The sequence below is a fragment of the Capra hircus genome, chromosome 10 (assembly GCF_001704415.2).
Source record: "Capra hircus breed San Clemente chromosome 10, ASM170441v1, whole genome shotgun sequence".
In the NCBI taxonomy this organism is placed as follows: domain Eukaryota; kingdom Metazoa; phylum Chordata; class Mammalia; order Artiodactyla; family Bovidae; genus Capra; species Capra hircus.
This window is the reverse complement of record NC_030817.1, coordinates 87039956-87061895: the sequence shown is the minus strand read 5'-3', so window position 1 is coordinate 87061895 and position 21940 is coordinate 87039956. Positions and strand designations below refer to the sequence as shown.

The following is a 21940-nucleotide window of genomic DNA, read 5'->3' as shown; positions in this document are numbered from 1 at the left end:
TATTTTTAAAATAGCATTTGTTCAGTTTTTTTCATGCAGAAAAGTGTAAAGAATAAAAAAACTGCCCAATAATCTCATTCTTAGAGAATGCCTCTTGACATTTAAAAATAAAAATAATATGTTTTCATGACTTAAAACTCAATCAGTACTGATAGGAACAAAATGAAAAGCAATATTTTTTTGTTTTAATTGTGAAATTTCAGATTCTGTCTGCCTGGGGATAGCTCCAGATATGTCCCTAAGAAGTGTCCAGATTTAATAAAAGAACATGTGAAGATAAACCTTGAAAGTGGCAAGGGTGATAACATACAACATAATGCTTTTTATAAAACTAATTCCTGGATATTCAGAGAAGGTGACAGAAGAACTCCAAAATGCTGGAAAGTGCTGATCTGTTAGAAAAGTTCAGAACAGACAGGGCAGCTTTGAGGGGCTTATCTGAAGGAGTCGTAGAAACTGCAAAGAAAGCCTTCATTCTATTTTTCAGGATTGGTGGATAATTTATGAACAAGAAAACAGTGACATGCTTCCATTCATGCATGTGTGAAAAGTAAATCACAGAGATTATGGGGTCAGCTCACCATATCAAAGTGAACTAGATGCACGATTTTTATGTGATCAGTTTTACAACACTTTTGTAAGAATGGTTATAGCTTTGAGCAACCTCTAAGATATTCTTCTGGCAATGAGTCTGATGATTATATGACAGTAAGACTTTCCTATTATGACATGTATGATGTATGTATTAAATCAGAACTGTGATTCGTATCCTCCCATTCTCAGGTAATAAATGTTAATGTGATAGTGTATGTGTTGACCATTCAGTTATTTCATCTCTGCCAACACTTTCCTTCCCCAGGCCGTGAAAGTGACAGCACCTTCTAAGACCCAGAGATCACTGTGGGATTATGACTTTTTTATTTACAATGGCGTTGTAGACAAGACAGCCCCGGACTTCTTAGCTTTCAAGGAGCATTTCAGTTTGTCTTGGGGAAGTATTTTTTCTCTCTTGGAACACATCGAGAAGTTTCTCAAGGACTATGCGATACCAGAAGTCAAAATAAAAGCTAACAGTTTAGTAACGCTCCTTCCAGAGTTTGAGCTGAAGAATAAACTTACCAGATACGACCTTCTCTCAGTGTTCGAGAACCCATTTGACATCCAAATGATGTTAAATCTTCCAGGACAGAGGTACAAGGGCCAGGATGGAAGGACAGAGGCTGTCGTGAAGATCCAAGCCACGTGGAAATGCTACAAAGCAAGAAGACATTTCCTGTCTTATCGCCGGCAGAAGTGGGCATCAGGTGTCATCGCCATCGCGTGGCTCTTACATTGCCATAAGACCCGGCTCAGGAAGCTTCTGAAGGAATCACGTGAAAGACACCTGGAGAATTTCCGCATCCGAGCCAAGGTACACAAGGCTGCCAGCTGTTAAGGCAGACCTCTTTTTCTAAACATTTCTCACTTGAACGATTGCAGTAAGTTGTCTCTTTATCTCCCTTCTCTCTCTCCAACTCCCTACCCCCTCCATTCCCTTTAATGTGCAATGCACAAACCCTACATTTGTCTCTACATCATATTTTAGCCCTAATAAGGAATCAGGCTTTTGTGCCTGCAAAATCTGTTGCAATTTTTCTGTAGAAAAAAAGTCCCTTCACTTTGACTATGGTAGTTCTGTCAGAAAATCAATGTTTTAACTGCATTACCTTTTCTCCCTATATATACCTCCTGGGCACTTTAATTTGCTAGGGGAAAAAAAAATCCTCTCTTGTCTCCATTGCTGTCACCACTTTGTCAGAAAGTATTTAAGTTTGCAGACAGCCTTTTAATTAGTGCTCACAATTTCATTTATGTTTGCTTTCTCTTTTTTTCATTCATATTCTGTTAATTAAGTGAGCTGCCTCTAATCTTCCCCTGCCAGTAGCATCATGTAGCCACCTAATTAAATTAATTGGGGAAGATGTTTTAAGTATGTAATTAAATCAATTAATATAATTTATGCCTGGCTTAACTGTACAGTGGAAAAACAGCTGAAGTTTGACTAGATGAATCCACTACAGCTTCCTGTCACTGATCAATGCTCTTCTTGATTTTTAGCATCTGGCAGCCAACTGGAATCGCATCAGGACCTCCAGGAGGACTATTATCCATATCCCATCATTAGGTATAACACTTTTGCCTGCAAATCTATCAGCAACCTCTATTACCCACCACATTATGGCTCCTTGATTGAGTTCAAGGAAGGCCCCTTGTTTTATTCAAATTGGTCTCGGCAGGAAAATGTTCTCGACATGATGAGAGTAATAACACAGGGCCCTCGCTCGAGACGGCGTTTAATTTGGGGATTAAGCAAATAAAGTCATTATGTGGGGGCTGCTATTCAGTGGAGAGGTGATTTGCTGTAATTCGCTTTCATCTGTATGAAATGAACTAAAAAGTTGTATTTTTCCCCCTGAAATAACAGATAATGTTTTCGATCTTCTTTAATGATGGAAGAACACAGGCTTGTGCGCGTTGTTGTTGTTACGCCAATAAGCCAGGATATTGCTTGTACACTGTTTTTAATCAAATGTGCAGTCAAAATGATAAGCTACATTCTCTGAAATTATTTAGTTCTAATTACGAGCAGATGGGATGCTTTATTTGCACCTAGGGCGCCTGAGCAAAAGGAAATGCTGTGTGAACAAGAATAATTAAGAAGTTGAATAGTGTTTTTTGCGCTTAAATAATCTGCAGTTTCATGTTAATTAGCACTAATGTAATTATTTAATTACATTTATGAATTGGGGAACTTAAAAGCTGTTGTCTGCAACACAGTAGTAAAATAGGTATGCCAAAATGATATTGGGAATTTCAGAAATGTATGTTGGAAGTTCCTTTAAAACATCAACTGCTGTCAAAATGTTTGGGATTCATTTGCATCTTTGTTTTGTTTTGTTTTGCTTTTTATCTGTCAAGTGTGTTAAATTTCCTTGGTCGAGGCCAAATTTCCCAAGCTGACTTGATAGAGTTTTGACAGACAGTAAAACTCATTGAATCTTCATGTTACATATTAAGGCCTTTTAAGTAGAGCAACGCATTAAGTGATCTATTGTACTGGAATTCTTGATTGTAATTTATTTGTGTATATGAGTTTGGGTACTTATGCATAGTATAGAAACTAACACATGAGAAGCAAAAAATTTTTAATAATTATGTAAATATAATTAAGATGATATGTTAAATTAATTAAGTATTAGTAATAAAGTAATGTACACTTTCCTAGATTTTAAAGTATTTACATCTAAGTACTTGTAGAAAAGTTAAGAAAAATACTTCAGTTGCTTAGATACTTTTAGGTTATGTCTTTCTTCAAGACTCACAGAAAAAATTGGTTCCTTCCTGGGATGTAAGTGAGGTAAGACAGAGCTGAATTTCATTCTAACTTAGGCTTTTGTTTTGGTGGGACTACTTTTGCACACAAAATTAGTTCACACACAGAAATTGCACTTGTAATTGATTACAACCAGAGAGGCTAATTGCAGACCCAATTAACTGGCTCGAGTCCTTAGAATAAGGTACAAAAGCCTTTTGCTTCTGCAACTAATTGTGGACCTGACCTGATATCATGTGGGAAAGTTTGTCTTGCAGGCTCTATTTTATTCAGAACTATAAATAGAAATAAGACCCCCATGCTTTTAGTGTTGACAAGCACAAAGTTATTATAAACCCAATTTCACAAATTTCTTCCCTCCTATACCCTACCTTCTGACTCTGCAGCCCCAAGCAGTCAGCCCTGCAGAAAAGCCTAATAGAAAACAAGCCTCCAAAGAGGTCAACTTATGAAAGTAACAGATAGTAATATAAATTGATTAATAAAATATAATTTTAAATGAAGCTGTCTTAAAATTCCAAAAAGAGATTACTGAGTATAAATTAAGTAGTAGTCAAGAAGATCCCCTGGAGAAGGAAATGGCAACCCACGCCAATATTCTTGCCTGGGAAATCCCATGGACAGAGGGACCTGGTGGGTTATAGTCCATGGGGTGGCAAAAGAGTCTGACACAACTTAGGGACTACACAACAACAGAAATAACCTGGACAGAAACTATAACTAGAAGACATTATTTTACATCTGATAGTAAAATTAGCTTTCTTCTAGATTACTCATGCTCAGTTTAAATACATACTAAATTTGAACATTTTCTTTATTGCAGTAATTTTTGCTTGTTAACAACATAATAACGCATTTTAGGTGAGCAAAAAATGTTGCTAATCATGTATTTTCTAAGAGATAAGAATAAGCTCAGGTATTTTTCTCAACTGAGTATTTAAAAAGCCCAATTTCAAATTTTCACAAGAGAATAATACCTGGGCTTTGATCATATTGTGTTTGTTTCTAAAATTTATGCTTTAGGTTATGAAATGACTGTGAACATTAAATTGGATTTAAATAACTTAAACTGTCACCTGGTACCTATACCACAGGCATAGTTCTCAAACCATACCTCCTTTTTTTTTTTTTAATGATTCCTTTCCTTCCTTATTAGTTGCTCAGTAGTGTCTGACTCTGCAACCCCATGGATGGTAGCCTTCCAGGCCCCTTTGTTCATGGAGTTCTCCAGGCCAGAATACTGGAGTGGGTTGCCATTCCCTTATCCAGGGGATCTTCCTGACCCAGGGATCGAACCCGGCTCTCCTGCATTGCAGGCAGATTCTTTACTATCTGAGCTACCAATGATGATAACATACCTTTTTATTTTATACACTTCCCCTGGGAGTACTTGAAGAAGATTTCAGCTGGCCACAACATGCCTACTTTGTCACCTGGAGACTGGAGACTTATCTACATAATTTGTGATCATAGAAGTATGTGCAAGTGAAGCAATTTTTTCTCTAAATACATGCCCCCTAAATCTATTCAATATAGTCATTTAATTCCCATAATTGAGAGGGATTCACTATTCAAAATCAGTTGGTAGGTGTGTAGGATTCAGGTACATATTTAATACAAGTTGCAGCCTTGTCCTCTGTTACTATTTCCGTAGGAGACTTCTAATCAGATCTGGTGTGGAATTAGCCCCAGAAATAATTATACCATGTGCCAACCAATTGGGCTTGCACTAACTTATTTAAAACCCCAAAATGAAAGCTTAGTAGCTGATAACTGCATAATATATTACAGTTGTAGGCATTTGGTTATCTGTGGATGCAGTGTTGCACACACAGGAGTAATTGCATTCTCCAGACCCCAGTCGCACAAAGGATGGCCTCTCAGTAGTTTTGACCACAAAATATTTACCATGTATTTAAAAATCTATGGCTTGATGAGCATGAACACAGTTATACACTGCAGAGCCATCACCTCTTTGAAAGACATGACTTGCTGTTATATATTTTGGGAAGTACTCCCAGATGTAACAGAAAGTTTTAGCAATTTTTAACCAACAGGAGAGGTAGGATATTGTTGATTAATTGTTCCAAGAAACAGACTGGCTTTGTAATTTTATAAGATGATGAAAAGAAAGTAATCCTTTCCAGGTTATATAGTCTCATCTCTTAATTGGATATTGCACATTTTTATCATTTTTATTAATGAAATATAATTATAACAAAATAATCTACTATGGTTCATAGCAGGAATAGAATACTAGGGTCTATTTTAAGTAAAATCTATCAGTCAAGGTAAGTAAGAACTGCAATAAAGAATCCTAATTCCTCTAGAAAAATCAGAGGTCTAAATAAAACCTACAAACGAATTCTGCTTCCAGTTTCTTTGGCCAGGTTACTTCCTCTACTTTTAATTTAACCCCCCTGCTTCTTTATTACAGTGCATCACTTGCTGCTACTCTTAAGCTCACTGGCATTTTAAAATATGTTAACATTAAATGAGATGTGCCGAGTATGGGGTTCTGATACCGTGAACAGGTAAATGAGGCTGCTGCAACCAATTAAACTCCCAGTGATGACCATCCTCTGTCACTTCTCTTCCTCCTTTAAAATACAAATAGGGAATAATGTATTGAGGTGGGAATTCCCCTTTTCTCCATGTGATCTTTTATTTCATTGCCTATTTAATGGCAAAAAGGAATGTATATAGTTCAGCCTCATTTTTTTTCCATCTGTGCATTATTTCAGCAAATTATCCTTGAGGCTAACAGAATTCCTGGTCTCCAAGATACTCCAGTCCATAAAATTATGGATCCTGTTACTGCAAGGCTTATGAAAATGTTCTTCTGTTGCTCTGTATTGTCACAAAAGCCTGAAAGATAGAGAAACTAACTTTTATGCACAACTGCTATATCCCAAATGCTCATGAGACAACTCCTTCCTAACCCCACTCCCGTTTCACCAGAAGGTAAGAACTGTGCTCACTTTCATTTGTGATCAGGTCTGGGACCAGAGCCCAGAGGAGTGTATCTCAAATCACATTTTTACTGTGCCTCTGAGCACATTGACCCTTTTCTACTTTCCCACTTCAAGCTGACGACTCAAAGACACGATACATTTCTTCTGCTTTCACCTCAGGGCTGGGAAATCAGGACTTTCAGTCAAATCTTTGCAGCCTTCAAAGTGTATTTTGGCAAGAGGGATGGAATCCTCAGTTTAGTTATGATTCCGCCACACTAGATTTTTGAAACACATGTACTGCCAAGATCTTCCAGACAGCAGTTCCCAGAAAATCCAAATCTTTGGGGATCAGGAATAAAATATGCTTAAAACTTTCAGATTTCTTTATAGCCCCAGTTAAAATGAAAACACATTTCTATTCATCCATGTTGTACTCATCCAAGTAATCCACATCAACATGCATTCACTGGTTAGATCAGGGTTGGTCCCATGACCTTGTAATATTAAATGACCCATTTGGACTTGAGCTATCTATCAGATGTTGTACCCTAAAATACAGAAACAGCATTCAAATGGGTGTCAACGGACATCAGCTCCTGGCTTTTGATGAAATGATTAATATTAGGATATGGTTCAAAGAAAGTCTTACTTATACTAAGGTAAAATATATTTTTCATCTCCTTATCATAAAAAATAATAAAATTTCTGCTCAGTGGTCCTCAAATTTACACTTGTAAAGACTATTGAAGACCCTAAAGAGTGTTGGTTTATGTGGGTTATATCTGTTTATATCTACCACGTTAGGAATGAAAACTGAGATACTTTAAAAATAGTTTATATTAAAATAGCAATAGTAAGCACATTACCAATGTTAACCTAGGAAAACATTTTTATTTTAAAAAGACCCTTTCTTTTCCAAAAAAAAATTGGTGAGAAGAATGGCATTAGTTGACAAGTTTGCAAATCTCTTAATAGAAGGTAGTAGGATTCTCCTGTCTATTTCGGCATCCAATACTGTTTTGGTTTAAGCATATGAAGAAAACCTGGCCTCACACAAATAAGTATTTGGAAAAGGGAGGAATACCTTTTATATTTTATAGCCTTTTCAGATAACTGTGTAAACTCTACTTTGATTTTATATCAAAACTCAACAGTGATTATTTTTAAGATTTACTTTCAATGTGGAATCTGAAATCAATGAACTTATATTTTGTGGCAGGATAATATTGAAAAGGGGAAATGTCATCTTAGTATTATTTTGAAAAGAGTCATTTTATTTTTTTAAATATAAATTTATTTATTTTAATTGGAGGTTAATTACTTTACAATATTGTATTGGTTTTGCCATACATCAACATGAATCCACCACAGGTATACACGTGTTCCCCATCCTGAACCCCCCTCCCTCCTCCCTCCCCATACCATCCCTCTGGGTCGTCTCAGTGCACCAGCCCCAAGCACCCAGTATCATGCATCGAACCTGGACTGGCGATTTGTTTCGTATATGATATTACACATGTTTCAATGCCATTCTCCCAAATCATGTCACCCTCTCCCTCTCCCACAGAGTCCAAAAGAGTGTTTTATACATCTGTGTCTCTTTTGCTGTCTCGCATACAGGGTTATCATTACCAACTTTCTGAATTCCATATATATGCGTTAGAGTCTTAACCTTCCAGGCCTCCTGTCCCCCAGGTCCCCAGACCATGCTTTGAGAATCACTGTCTTTAGTTGCATACAGTGCTATGCCAGTCACTGACAAAAAGTTTGAATAAGGAAAAGTTTTCACTCTTCAGGGAAAGGCTTTCAGCACCATACAGAATCCATTTGGCCAGTTTGGTTTGAGAATGTTTTCAAAACTCAACAAAGATTTGAGTACCTCCTATGTTTCTTGTGTGTACCTCATCAAAAATTTCTCTAATTTCCCTCTGAAGCCCCCCAGAACAGTTTTTTAATCTGTTTTTTGTTTGTATTTTGGCTGCACTGGGTCTGTGTTGTGGTGCATGGGCTTTCTCTAGTTGCAGACCTGAGACTTCTCAAGTTGCAGCATGTGGCTGAGTTGCCTTGCAGCATATAGGATCTTAGTTTCCTGACCAGGAATCCAACATCCCCTACAGTGGCAGGCAGATTCTTAACCACTGGACCCCCAGGGTAATCCCAACCCTCAGCTTTATTTTCATCAAATTGGCACTAGATGGACCATACACATAACCCAGACAGGCCTCCTTCTTGCTGAATCTTATCTCCTACCGCAGTATCCCGTGCTTTCACACTTGGACAAGTAAGTAGAGTCAGGGTATAACCATAATGTCTAGATCACATTTCTCTAGATGACTGCAGGATGCTGATGTGCAATCATTTGTAAACTATGTTCCGTGTTCCCTAAATTTTTATTATTCGAGTCCAAAGTTTCGCTGTTTAACTTTTTATTAATTGGAACAATTCAAGATGATTTCTATAATAATGCCACCCTCGCTCAGCTTGCATCTTACAGGCTTTCTTGAGTGGAAGAGAAACGGATAGAGTTAAAGCTACTGCTTTTGTAACCCTGCGAATGCCCTTTGGAGTGTGTGATGCATTTGAACACTGCCTGTCATGGGTTTCCAAATGGGAACAAGGTTGAGAACCACTGCTCCAGTTCATCAAACTGAGACATGGGTGACTCCCACCTCAGGTCAGAATGACGGGATGAATGACAACTATGTAGTAACTGGAAATTTGTTATTAACCCCCTCTCTGCCTTAGGTACAATTGTACGGTATAGGACTTGGAGACAAAATAAAGTAGGAGTCAACCACGGAGTAATAAGCAGGGTTCAAGAATACTTGATTTCACTGCAACAGTAGGGGCCTGTCACAAAGGCACCCACAGTCCCGAGGAGTCACAGCTGCTTAGCATGGCTTTGCTCATGTTCTTGGGTCTCTGCAGTTGCTGCGAAGGAAAAGTCAATCCTAGCAGGACCAGTTTACTGGGCTGCAAACAGGCAATTAGATTCATCTGATAGGAGTTTGTGTCGTGTGAAGACAGGGATGGGAAAGAAGATGAGGGCAGAAATTAAGATGGAGAAATGATAGCCAGTAACCGTTAATGGGCATCCTTGGTTCCATAGAAGATCAAAAGTATGGTAGTTGGAAAACTTCAGAGACAACACTCAGGTACCATTTTTCAATATGAAGCAGAGATAATAATATTTTGAGGAAAGATGGAATACTTTATCAAACTATGAATACTTTGCAGGTGATGAGTATGGCATAAGGAAAGAATCTGTATTCTTCCCTATGGTGGTAAGGAAGAGAGTGCGTCCCTTTATGCCAGTGGTGTTTTATTCTATGCTGATAAGGACCTAGAGAAAGCTACAAATCCCACTTACCATTCCTTGAGTTCCCTAGAAATTCTCCAGATCAACTTCATGAGTGTTGAAAGGAGAGGAGGGAGTGATGAAAACACAACAGAGAAAGGGCTAAGAATTTAAAAGACAGACTCTTTGAGTAGGCTCTTCAGGCACATTTCCTTGACTCATTTGATCGGGAGTATCACAGCATTCTTGTTCTGATGGAGCTTACAGTCTGGCTAACGGAGCCAGGGTGATGCAGGGGGAAGGAGTGATGTACCACAAACAAGTAAGCTAGCAAACGAACGTGTAATGACAAAATGAGAAAAGTGATGGAGAGAGCGTGTGAGAGAATGACAGTAAGGGAAGACTGAGAACCTTCTTAGAAAAGGGAAGTCAGGTCCCTCTGACAGCAATTAGGGTCGAGCAGCTCCATAAGCTAGAAGAGCAGTATTTGGATAGCCCAAGTAATTTGTGCATGTTATAATAACGATTTCCCTACATTTAAGTAGAGCTCCATTCGAGAATTTAAGTCTGGCTCAGCTGAGGTTAGGAAAAATAATAGTAACAACAATGATACTTACTGAATGCTTATTCTGAGCTCTAATTAGGGATCTCAATCACCCATCCCCCATCTTCCGTTTAGAGGTGAAAGGAGTACGCTGTCTGGAGGGTGGTTCTTACTGGGAGTAAGGGAAAGTAGACAGTCATAATAGTTTTCTCTTGCCCTCTGACCAGTCACCACAGCTTAGTGGCTGTTGTTTAGTCACTCAGTTGTGTCTGACTCTCTGCGACCCCATGGACTGCAGCCTGCCAGGCTTCCCTGCCCTTCACTATTCTCCCAGCCTTTGCTCAAACTCTTGTCCACTGAGTTGATGATGCCATCAACCATCTCATCCTCTGTCACCTGCTTCTCCTCCTACCCTTAATCTTTCCCAGCATCAGGGTCTTTTCCAATGAGTCGGCTCTTCACATCAGGCGGCCAAAGTATTGGAGCTTCAGCTACAGCATCAGTCCTTCCAATGAATATTCAGGACTCCTTTTCTTTAGGTTTGACTGGTTTGATCTGCTTGCAGTCCAAGGGACTCTCAAGACTCTTCTCCAGCACCACAGTTCAAAAACATCACGTGTTTGGTGCTCACCCCTCTTTATGGTCCAACTCTGACAACTGTGCATGACTATTGGAAAGCCATAGCTTTGACTCTGTGGACCATTGTCAGCAAAGTGATGTCTCTCCTTTTTAATACACTGTATAGGTTTGTCATAGCTTTTCCTACAAGGAGCAACTGTCTTTTCATTTCATGACTGCAGTCACCATCTGCAGTGATTTTGGAGCCCAAGAAAATAAAATCTGTCACTCTCTCTACTTTTCTCCATCTATCCACCATGAAGTGATGGGACCAGAAAAAGAAATGCAAAAAAAAAAAAAAAAAAAAAAAGGAAAAGAAATGCAAAAAAGAAAAATGGCTATCTGAGGAGGCCTTACAAGTAGCTGTGAAAAGAAGAGAAGTGAAAAGCAAAGGAGACAAGGAAAGATATACCCATGTGAATACAGAGTTCCAAAGAATAGCAAGGAGAGATAAGAAAACTTTCCTCAGTGATCAGTGCAAAGAAACAGAGGAAAACAATAGAATGGGAAAGACTAGAGATCTCTTCAAGAAAATTAGAGACGCCAAGGGAACACTTCATGCAAAGATGGGCTTAATAAAAGACAGAAATGGTATGGACCTGACAGAAGCAGAAGATATTAAGAAGAGGTGGCAAGAATACATAGAAGAAGTGTGCAAAAAAGATCTTCATGACCCAGATAATCACGATGGTGTAATCACTCACGTAGAGCAGATATCCTGGAATGTGAAGTCAAGTGGGCCTTAGGAAGCATCATACGAACAAAGCTGGTGGAGGTTATGGATTTTCAGTTGAGCTATTTCAAATCCTAAAAGATGATGCTGTGAAAGTGCTGCACTCAATATGCCAGCAAATTTGGAAAACTCAGCAGTGGCCACAGAACTGGAAAAGGTCAGTTCATTCCAATCTCAAAGAAAGGCAATGCCAAAGAATGTTCAACCTACTGCACAATTACACTCATCTCACACACTAGTGAAGTAATGCTCAAAATTCTCCAAGCCAGGCTTCAGCAATATATGAACCGTGAACTTCAAGATGTTCAAGCTGGTTTTAGAAAAGACAGAGGAACCAGAGATCAAATTGCCAACATCCGCTGGATCATCAAGAGAGTTCTAGAAGAACATCTATTTCTGCTTTATTGACTATGCCAAAGCCTTTGATTGTGTGGATCACAATAAACTATGGAAAATTCTGAAAGAGATGGGAATACCAGACCACCTGACCTGCCTGCCTCTTGAGAAATCTGTATGCAGGTCAGGAAGCAACAGTTAGAACTGGACATGGAACAACAGACTGGTTCCAAATAGGAAAAGGAATACATCAAGGCTGTATGTTGTCTCCCTGCTTATTTAACTTATATGCAGAGTACATCATGAGAAACACTGGGCTGGAAGAAGCACAAGCTGGAATCAAGGTTGCTGGGAGAAATATCAATAACCTCAGATATGCAGATGACACCACCCTTATGGCAGAAAGTGAAGAGGAACTAAAAAGCCTCTTGATGAAATTGAAAGAGGAGAATGAAAAAGTTGGCTTAAAGCTCAACATTCAGAAAACGAAGATCATGGCATCTGGCCTCATCACTTCATGGGAAATAGATGGGGAAACAGTGTCAGACTTTATTTTGGGGGGCTCTGAAATCACTACAGATGGTGACTTCAGCCTTGAAATTAAAAGACTCCTTGGAAGAAAAGTTATGACTAAACTAGACAGCATATTAAAAAGCAGAGATATTACTTGTCAACAAAGGTCCATCTAGTCAAGGCTATGATTTTTCCAGTAGTCATGCATGGATGTGAGAACTGGACTATAAAGAAAGCTGAGCACCAAAGAATTGATGCTTTTGAACTGTGATGCTGGAGAAGACTCTTGAGAGTCCTTTGCAATGCACGGAGATCCAACCAGTTCATCATAAAGGAAATCACTCCTGAATGTTCATTGGAAGGACTGATGTTGAAGCTGAAACTCCAATACTTTGGCCACCTGATGCAAAGAGCTGATCGTTTTAAAAGACCCTGATGCTGGGAAAGATTGAAGGCAGGAGGAGAAGGGGACAACAGAGGATGAGATGGTTGGATGGCATCACCGACTCAAAGGACATGAATTTGAGTGAACTCCAGGAGTCAGTGATCGACAGGGAGGCCTGGCATGCTGCAGTCCATGGGGTCGCAAAGAGTCAGACCCAACTGAGCAACTGAAGTGAACTGAACTGATGGGACCATATCCCATGATCTTAGTTTTTAGAATGTTGAGTTTTAAGCCAGTTTTTTCACTCTGCTCTTTCAGCTTCATCAAGAGGCTGTTTAGTTCCTCTTTGCTTTCTGCCATAAGGGTGGTGTCATCTGCACATCTGAGGTTATTGATATTTCTCCCAGCAATCTTGATTCCAGCTTGTGCTTCATCCAGCCCAGTGTTTCTCATGATGTACTCTGCATATAAGTTAAATAAGCAGGGTGACAATATACAGCCTTGACTTACTCCTTTCCCAATCTGGAACCAGTCTGTTTTTCCATAACTGGTCCTAACTGTTGCTTCTTGACCTGCATACAGATTTCTCAAGAGGCAGGTAAAGTCTGGTATTCCCATATTTTTAAGAATTTTTACAGTTATTGTTTCCACAGCTTACTGGCTGAAACAAGCAACAAGCAACAGATCATTCCACATGGGCAAGATACAATGCAAGGCACATTGCCATCATGCCTTGCTTCATAGTAATAATTTGTTGCTTCATAGTAATAATTCTGTAGTTGAGAAGTGTGAAGGGAGCTAAAATCAAGGTGTGGGCAGGGCTGCATTTGCTCGGAGGCTGTAGGGAAGGATTTGTTTTCTGACCCTTTCCAGCTGCTGGAGGCCACCCACCATGGAATGAGCAAGGAAGGCCCATGGCCCGCTTCCTCCATCTTTAAAGCCAGCAATGTGGCTTCTCCATGCCTTTCTTCTGTAGTCACCTGTTCCAGTTTTTAGGTCCTTGTGATGGCATTGGGTCCAGCCAAATAATCTGAGAAAATCTCCGTATTTTAAGGTCAGCTGATTCAAAATCTTTATTCCATTTGCAGCTTTCCCCTTTGCCATGTAACCGAGCATATTCCCAGGTTTTGGGGATTAGCACAGGGACAGCTTTGGAGGCCATTATTCTGCCTGACAGAGCAACTGAAAACAAAAGTGAGAAAACTGGCAAGAGCTCTTTGCCCCTCTGGCGTTCTCTCCTCACACTGGGGGTCTTGTCTTCTCTCTCGCTTGACACACACATATTTGTCACAAGAGTTAAAGATGTGGTATCTGAACTATATAATAATTTGTAAGTTTATGTTACCTTGGGAAAGAGACAAGGGCCTTACCCAAGTTTCCTTATCTGCAATGAAGAGGGTTGAAGTAGAAGGGTTCTCAAAACTCCTCTGGTGTTTCTAGTTGCATATCCATGAGTTCGCAGATTGTATTCCAGAGTGTGATGTTTCATTGCCACTGGCCATGTCTGCTGAACTCCTCAGGTCCACAACATCGGTTCTGACAGTTTCCTGGTTAAGTCACTATTGTATTTAATATATGCTGCCCACATCCATGAGGTCTTTTCACCCCGTGTCAACATGTGTACTTTGTGGATGTACAAAACGTAAGAATAAATCTGACTTTTTAAAAAATCGACTCCTAACTTCTGCTCTGCTGATGGCAATGTGCCTTGCATTGTATCTTGCCCATGTGGAATGATCTGTTGCTTGCGGCAGAATTTGTTTTTGCTGTTACAAGCTTTGGAAGTCCTCATACCTTGTAATTTTAAAATACCTTCTGCTTACACAGTAACTTACAGTTTACAAAATATTTTCCTATCAGTTGCTCCATATGACCCTCTGTAGCAATGCCCTGAGATTGTTAATATACAGTTCTGTAATGTGGGTGTATTTGTAGGGTTAACTGAGTAAACATTTTGTGATAATCCTGCATGACACTCTATATGCTCCTTGATCAGGGTCACAAAGGTACTGAGTAATCTGTTGGAAAACTGACCTCAAGTAATTGACTGAAACACGGACTTACTCACATGCTGCATATGTGGCAAGAACGTGATCAGACATCCTTTATATTTTAAATTGGACATCATTTTAATGAGCCATCTCACACTGCCTTTTATCTTTACTTTGGAAAGGAAATGCGTTCGTGGAATGCTCTCAGGCACTTTTCTTAATCATACTTTATTCTCTAGGCATTTTCCTGCCTTCTTATAGTCTTGATAGATGATATTCACAATACGTCTTCCTAAACATTTATCTGAGTATAGACAGAATTATACATATGCAAAATCCCAAGAGTGACATTATTGCAACTGCATGTCAAGGTGGCATTGTTTGTAGCTGTCTATATTAACTTTCATGTGTGGACGAGTTCCCCAAATTATTTTAGAAATTAATACTTTTTCAAAAATAATTCAAACAGCCCTCTTGTCCTTCTGCCTTTTTAGTTCTTAAGCTCATCTGCAAAAAGCTAAAGGGAGACTTTTAGATGAATTGTAAACTCATTTAATTTCCAGACGTTGTCTAGTGTTTAAACACTAACATCAAAGCAAAGAGCCAATTATCAGAGTTCATTTGATCTGAAGCCCTGTTGCCTGAATTGCTATAGTTTTCCTTATGCTGAAAAGGAAATCTGTCACGTCTCGAAGATGTAGTATTTAAACTCACTTTATCTACAGCAGTTTAACTTGAAACATGTGTTTGGGCTCACTAACCACAAGGAGGCATTGAAGCATCTCTTCAAAATGTGAAAAGCAATTTTATTATTAAAGTTACACCTACAGTTGCTGAATTTTGTATAAACAAATATGCATATTTGTGAGTGTGCATGCCTTTTAAGTTCGTGTTTTAATCCACTTTTTAATTTTAACCCCTGAAGTAGCAGGAATTTTTTCCTGCTGTAGAAGATTTTGGGACAATAATTCACATGCCTTCTGCCGTTCCAATGGACACCAAAGAAATGGTGGGGCTTTCATTGGTACTGACAAAGTACCTACATTAACCTCTATTGCCCTTTAAAGTTAAAGTTCTTTTGACTGTGTGAGCAGAAGCATATTTCTTTAGTATTTAGAGTTATTTAAATACATAGTTGCAACAGCAAGGGTTTTGTCTGAAATCTGAGTATCAGTTGAGAATGATTCCAGGACATACCTCAAAATGTCACATCAGATGCATGGGTTAAAAAGGTAAAATATTTTTAAAATCTGGGCATAATGTTCTTACGTGCTCTTTTGAACATTCGTGTTAAATTGCCAAAATTTCCCCATATTTCTGTGATCCTGATTCCCAGCAGCTTTGTTGGTATTGAAAAATATGAGCCTCTCTGTTGCAGAATATGCTGCCTAGCACATCCTCCATCCTCCAGAATAATGCTTAATCCCTCGAGGAGCAAGGACCTTATTGTTAGGAGTTGGACTGTTTCTGTAAGATGCTTCAGAGATGATTCCTTTCTGGAAATGTGGACCGTGACACTGAAATCCTCATGTGCCACTTTACCACATCGACTTGCTCTTTCTGAACTTTGACATCTGGTTTGCCTTTTAGGTTATTCCCAGCCTGTGCGACAAAATATTGCCGATTTCAACACACAGCAGAACACGCAGCTGGGGAGGCTGTGTGACATCTTAGGTATAGTAAATACTTTTACACAAATGGCTCTTCAGGATGTTTATCAATGAATGTTGATTAAATGTGTTTGTTTTCACTCTACAAAGAAAAGGCTTGTACTTTTCTTTGAAAAGTTCTTCTACTTGTAGGGAAATTGAATGTTTCATTTTAAAGAACATATGTATAGTGAAGTCAGCTTGAATAAATGAGTGACATTTTAACCAATATACTTGGGTAATATTCTAATTCTCTTTGCTGCAGGATTGAATAAGGATTTCTCTCCTATAGCCCCAACTCTTCTTCTTTTACCGAATCTGGCAGTGAAGAAAGTCAACATTTTATATCTGTGTCAATATTGTCTATTATGAGGAATGAGTGGAAGGTATCAGAACTGTGGTTTTGCACATTGTGTTTTCATTATAAGAATAAGAGGGGAATGAAGATAGATTTAAAAGAAGCTTCTATTTAAATATATGTCATCTGGTTATGAGAAAACAGAAAGTGCCTAGTGAAGGGAATTCTTAGAAACACAGACCTTGAGTGATAGAGACATCTTTGTAAAAGTCGAGTTCTGGTACTGGTTTGGTCAGTTTTAAGTCAGACACCACCCTGGGGCCCAGAAAGAAGGATACAAGAATGTTATGGCTTTGTTTGACACTGTTTGAAATGAGGTTTAATGAATAAAAGTTTCAAAGCCTAAGCAATAATATTGAATCAGTATGGGAGATCCTGGCCAGAAATTCAGGGTTAAACAAAAACTAGCCTTTTTTTAAAAAATAAGTTTCCAAGTAAGAACTTCTTAGTATTGCTAAAATATAATCGCTTTGGCCCTTATTTAAGCAAAACAAGGAAGAATTTTAAATTATCAGTGACCAATTTAGCTGGCTCCCTGGAATGACATACTTTACATGATTCATATATATTTCAGCATCATTATTATTTTATAAATGCCATTTGGTAACAAAAATACATCAGTACTAGAAATTTACAGTGTCCTAAAATAATAATAGGGTAATTGCTTTAATCTATTATCTAGGCACTAATATTGTTTTTCAGCCTTACAAAAATTATTTTAATGACTTAAGATTGATTTGTTGGTGCTGAGCTATTTCAACTAAAAACCTGACTGGGTGGAAACCACTGAAGTGCAGCAGAGGGCAGGCCTTGCTCTAATTTATTTGATTAATTTTTTTCTTTAGCTTTTTATATACCCTTCTGTATATTTATAGTCCAAACCATCACCAAAGAATTTCTTTACAAAGGATTCTCTTTATTAGAGAAAACTTAAACATATTAGGCTTCTATTTTAAATAACTCAATAATTCAGCCTATGTCTACCTGCAATGGAAATGTGCTAATATGAACCTTTCTGAGAGATTGGAACCAAATGCCTTTTCTTTGTATACCATCTTCATGACATAGCAATGCAATCCTAAAACCCCTTCAAGAGAAGTAATAAAAGTTTAGAGATAAATGAGAAGGTAGGAAAAGTACTTGCTTATGAAGTAAAAAATATAAAGAAACTAGGAAAACAAGTGGTAATTTATGGAAGAATCAATGATTTCATTTTTAAAATTCTGTTAATTCCTAGTAAAGGATGTTGATTTTTCTGCTTATTCAGGGGAGACAAAGGTAATCTGATCATACGTTAAGACTTGTTCAGATATTGGCTGTAAAGTCAGGGTATCAGGTGGGAGACCTCAGCGGCTAATGTTTTCAACCTCTAGATAAGTTTAAGCAAGAGAGTGACTGATACTGACTATTGACTAGCAATCAAAACAATTTCATCTTCTCATTAAGTCCTTTCCAAAATCACCAATTAATTTTGAATATTTGTCGATCCACAATCAAACTGGATAATACTGGATGTTACTGTTAGTGATATAACATTCCTTTGCCCAAAATGAGCAGGAAAGGTAAAATTAACAACATGATTTCTTCTTATCTGTAATCCAGAAATTTCTTCCCAAGAAAAATTTAGTTTTCTTGTGCTATGGAATCTTTATTATTTTTGTTGTTTGTTTTTGTGTCCTCTTTTTATACTTAAAAACCCCCACTAGTTTGGTTTTAAAAACCACTAGTTTGATAAGATACTACACATTTATTGAAAACACAAGATTTGTGATTACTAATTTGATCATTCAACAGTTGAATACAAGTTTTGTAACTGGTGTCTCCTCAGTTAATTTATTTTGAGGCTCATGTGGCAATGTGCTTTCGACATTAAGTAGGAGCCACTTAAGTATTTACATTTATGGAGCACTTACTGTGGGCCCACCTCTGGTCCAGTTCAGAAGACACTGCTTCTAGCCACAAAATGCTCTTTTCCAGAACAAATTTCTCCTGCATGCTGTGAATCTCACTATCGTGTATGACTTTCTGAGTCTCTCCATTCTCCCAGATCCCTTTGGTCAACTCACAAATATTTATTGAGTGACTCCTGCACAGTTGACATTGTACCAGGGCATGGGGGATTTCTTTTAAAAGCATACACCTTACCTTTAAAGAGTTTGGGGAGACAAAATCAAAGGATTTGGAACAAGGTGGAACAGCAGAGGACACTACTTCATCGTGTTGCATCTTCAGGCACTGATGGAAAGGAGCGCGAGTGTGGAGGGCGAGGTGTAGACTCACTGTTAGCTGGCCCGGTCGGGGTGGACTTAGGGGCAGATTGGCGCATCTGTATTGTTAGTTGAGCACTTATGATGTGCTGGATACTGCACCAGGTGCGTTATGTGTGTGTGTACGTGTGTGTGTGTGTGTGTGTGTGTGTGTTCTTTCACTTCATACTCTCCCAAACTCTGTGCCCTGGGTGATTTGATTCTCTATTTACAAAGGAAAAAATCAATGCTTAGAAAGATTAAATAATGTACCCCAGCCTGCATGCAGCTGAGCAAGAATTTAATCAGTCTGTGCTCTGTATACTCTGCCAAACTGAACAGAAGAGTCTTAACATCCTCCCCTCTCCATCCTGCTTGATGAAGGAGACACTTTACAGTGCTTCCTCCCCTGACCTTTCCTGGGCACCTTTCCTGTTCTGCATGTCCCGTGGATCTACCACCCTCCACCATGTTTTAGAGCTGTCCGGACACAACTGAGCGACTTCACTTTCACTTTTCACTTTCATGCATTGGAGAAGGAAATGGCAACCCACCCCAGTGTTCTTGCCTGGAGAATCCCAGGGACGGGGGAGCCTGGTGGGCTGCCGTCTATGGGGTCGCACAAAGTTGAACACGACTGAAGTAACTTAGCAGCAGCAGCAGTACATGTGAAATGTGGCTTCTCACAGGCAACATCTCAGTTGCTTTGATTCCTGTATTTCCTTTCGTGTCTAGCAAAGTGCTTTGTCCCTAGTGATCAGTCAATTATTTTACGAATGAATGAGTGACTCCATTGGCTGCTGATTTCCTGTCCATACTCACTAAAATATTCTGCAGCCTGGAGTGGGTAATCTCATTTCACTATTCCATTTGGATGGGAAATTTAATTAGGATTTCTTTCTATGCACATAATAAGAAGCACATCTTAAGAAGGAGAACAGTTAAATTAAGATAGTGTTTCCCTTAAACCAAGAATCACTAGATGTCCTATTTAAGTAATATAGTCCTCTTTGGGAATGGAGAAAGGAAAAGGTCGCTTTCCTGAAATAATCATTGCTATGGTCATAATCAGACCATTTATTTGGATAGAACAATCCCAAGTCCAAGCAGAATAAGAAATTGCAATTTCATCAGCTTTCTAAAGTTAATAGCTTGGTTTTATAATTTACTAAAGTTAATGGGATGAATTTTAAAAGCAGTATGCAGTTCCCATTGAGGTTAATGGGAGTTTGGGGGCTAAATCCCTATGTATTTATTTGAAAATACAATTCCATGGTATCTCTCAGTTCTCCTTCTGAAGGAATCATTGTGTATACTTTTTGGTAATGGTGTTGTCTTTTTTTTTTTTTTTTTTTTTTAGAGAAATGCTAAAGTTTAAAAAGTCCAGTTGAAATGCTAGGATCTGTGCAAAACCAATCTAAATTAACTTGGATGTGGCTTTGGATATGCTCTTTATTTTAAACTGCACAACATCAATCCGATGCCAGAGTTCGTAATGTCATTTACCTTTATACCAGTAATTAACATTGCGCCTGTTGTTCTCAGATGCCAAAGTGAGCGTCATCTACATCTGCTCCCATCGAATGAATGACGAGTTACTGCTGTATTACAATAAAATCCTGAGTCTACAGGCAGCTGTCAAATCGGGGAACCTTGAGGACAGAAGTGACCTGCGGGACAGGTTCAAAATTATCACCCCTGAAGCTATAAACATCTTCACTGTGAGTTTGTCTTCTAATTACTACAGCTTCAGGGATGCAGTAAAATTAAATTGGAAATTTTATAACTTGCAACGCTCTGGTACACATCAGTGAAATATTATTGCAAGTTTAACAGCTTTACTGATTAGACTACTAGTTGGACTGTAGGAAATAAATATCCCAGTTTAACTTGCAGACTTGACTGAGCTACTGCTGCCCAGTCTCTCTGTAGCTGAAGCCTAATTGTAGCTATTGGGTTGTACCATCAAGCAGGTGAATTTATAACATCTACGGTTGCTTTTTCTTAATTTTGTGTGGAGAACACCAAGGCAGAGAAAGGCTGGGGCCTGCCTGTGGTCACAAGCCTAGTTACGGACAGCCTTTAGATCAAGGCCTCTGTTTTCTGATTTCCAAACTAGTATTCCTTGTTACAGGCATCCCTGGTGGCTCAGTGGTAAAGAATCTGCCTGCCAAGCAGGAGACACAAGTTTGATCCCTGGGTCCGGAAGATCCCCTGAAGAATGAAATGACAACCCACTCCAGTATTGTTGGCTGGGAAATCCCATGGGCAGAGGATCCTGGTGGGCTAGAGTCCATGGGGTCTCAAAAGAGTGGACACAACTTAGTGACTAAAAACAAGAACAAATTCCTTGTGATTCCATGGGTTTTTCCCCTCCAGGGGAATTTGGTCTTATATACCGTATCACATGATTCATCATGAACAAGGTTCAAATTTTTTTTTAACTTTTTTAGAAACTGATTTTTAATGGGTGGAATGCATTCTGAGTGGAATCTTATCCCTAGACAAGAACTTTTGGGAAATTCATCGAAACATGATGGCAGCATTTTTAGAATAAGGCAGTGCAAGAGATGGCATGAAATGAATTTCTCCATGTTTTAGCAAGAATTTAAGCTGTTCATGGTAAACAATCAATGTTTTAATACTTAATAGTCTATACTTTTGAGGAGTGTCTGAATTTGCTGATAAAGATAACTTTCTTCATTTACAAGTGCAATGCACCCAAATCAACTGTCGATCATCAGAGAAACCAATTGCATGGTTCATGTAGGAAGTATTATCGATGTATTGAGTTACTACCCATTGACACTTCAGATGCACGATTTGACCAAAATCATGGGGAGGGGACAGTGGGATCAAGGGATGCTATAGCATTTCTGCTTTGCTTGTGTACTCAGTGAATTTTACTCTTCTACCAAATGGCCACCTGGTGCGAAGAA

The 21940-nt window shown here is 38.7% G+C and overlaps 1 protein-coding gene across 1 annotated transcript in view; it reads left to right on the top strand.

The window, feature by feature from the left end:
* Nucleotides 1-21940, top strand: part of IQCH (IQ motif containing H) — a 145464-nt gene that overhangs the window by 30259 nt on the left and 93265 nt on the right. Inside the window, exons 4-7 of the mRNA XM_018053786.1 lie at nucleotides 860-1411; nucleotides 2098-2164; nucleotides 16339-16422; nucleotides 20547-20722. Of these exons, the coding sequence (XP_017909275.1) occupies nucleotides 860-1411; nucleotides 2098-2164; nucleotides 16339-16422; nucleotides 20547-20722 (879 nt within the window). The remainder of the gene's footprint in view (nucleotides 1-859; nucleotides 1412-2097; nucleotides 2165-16338; nucleotides 16423-20546; nucleotides 20723-21940) is intronic.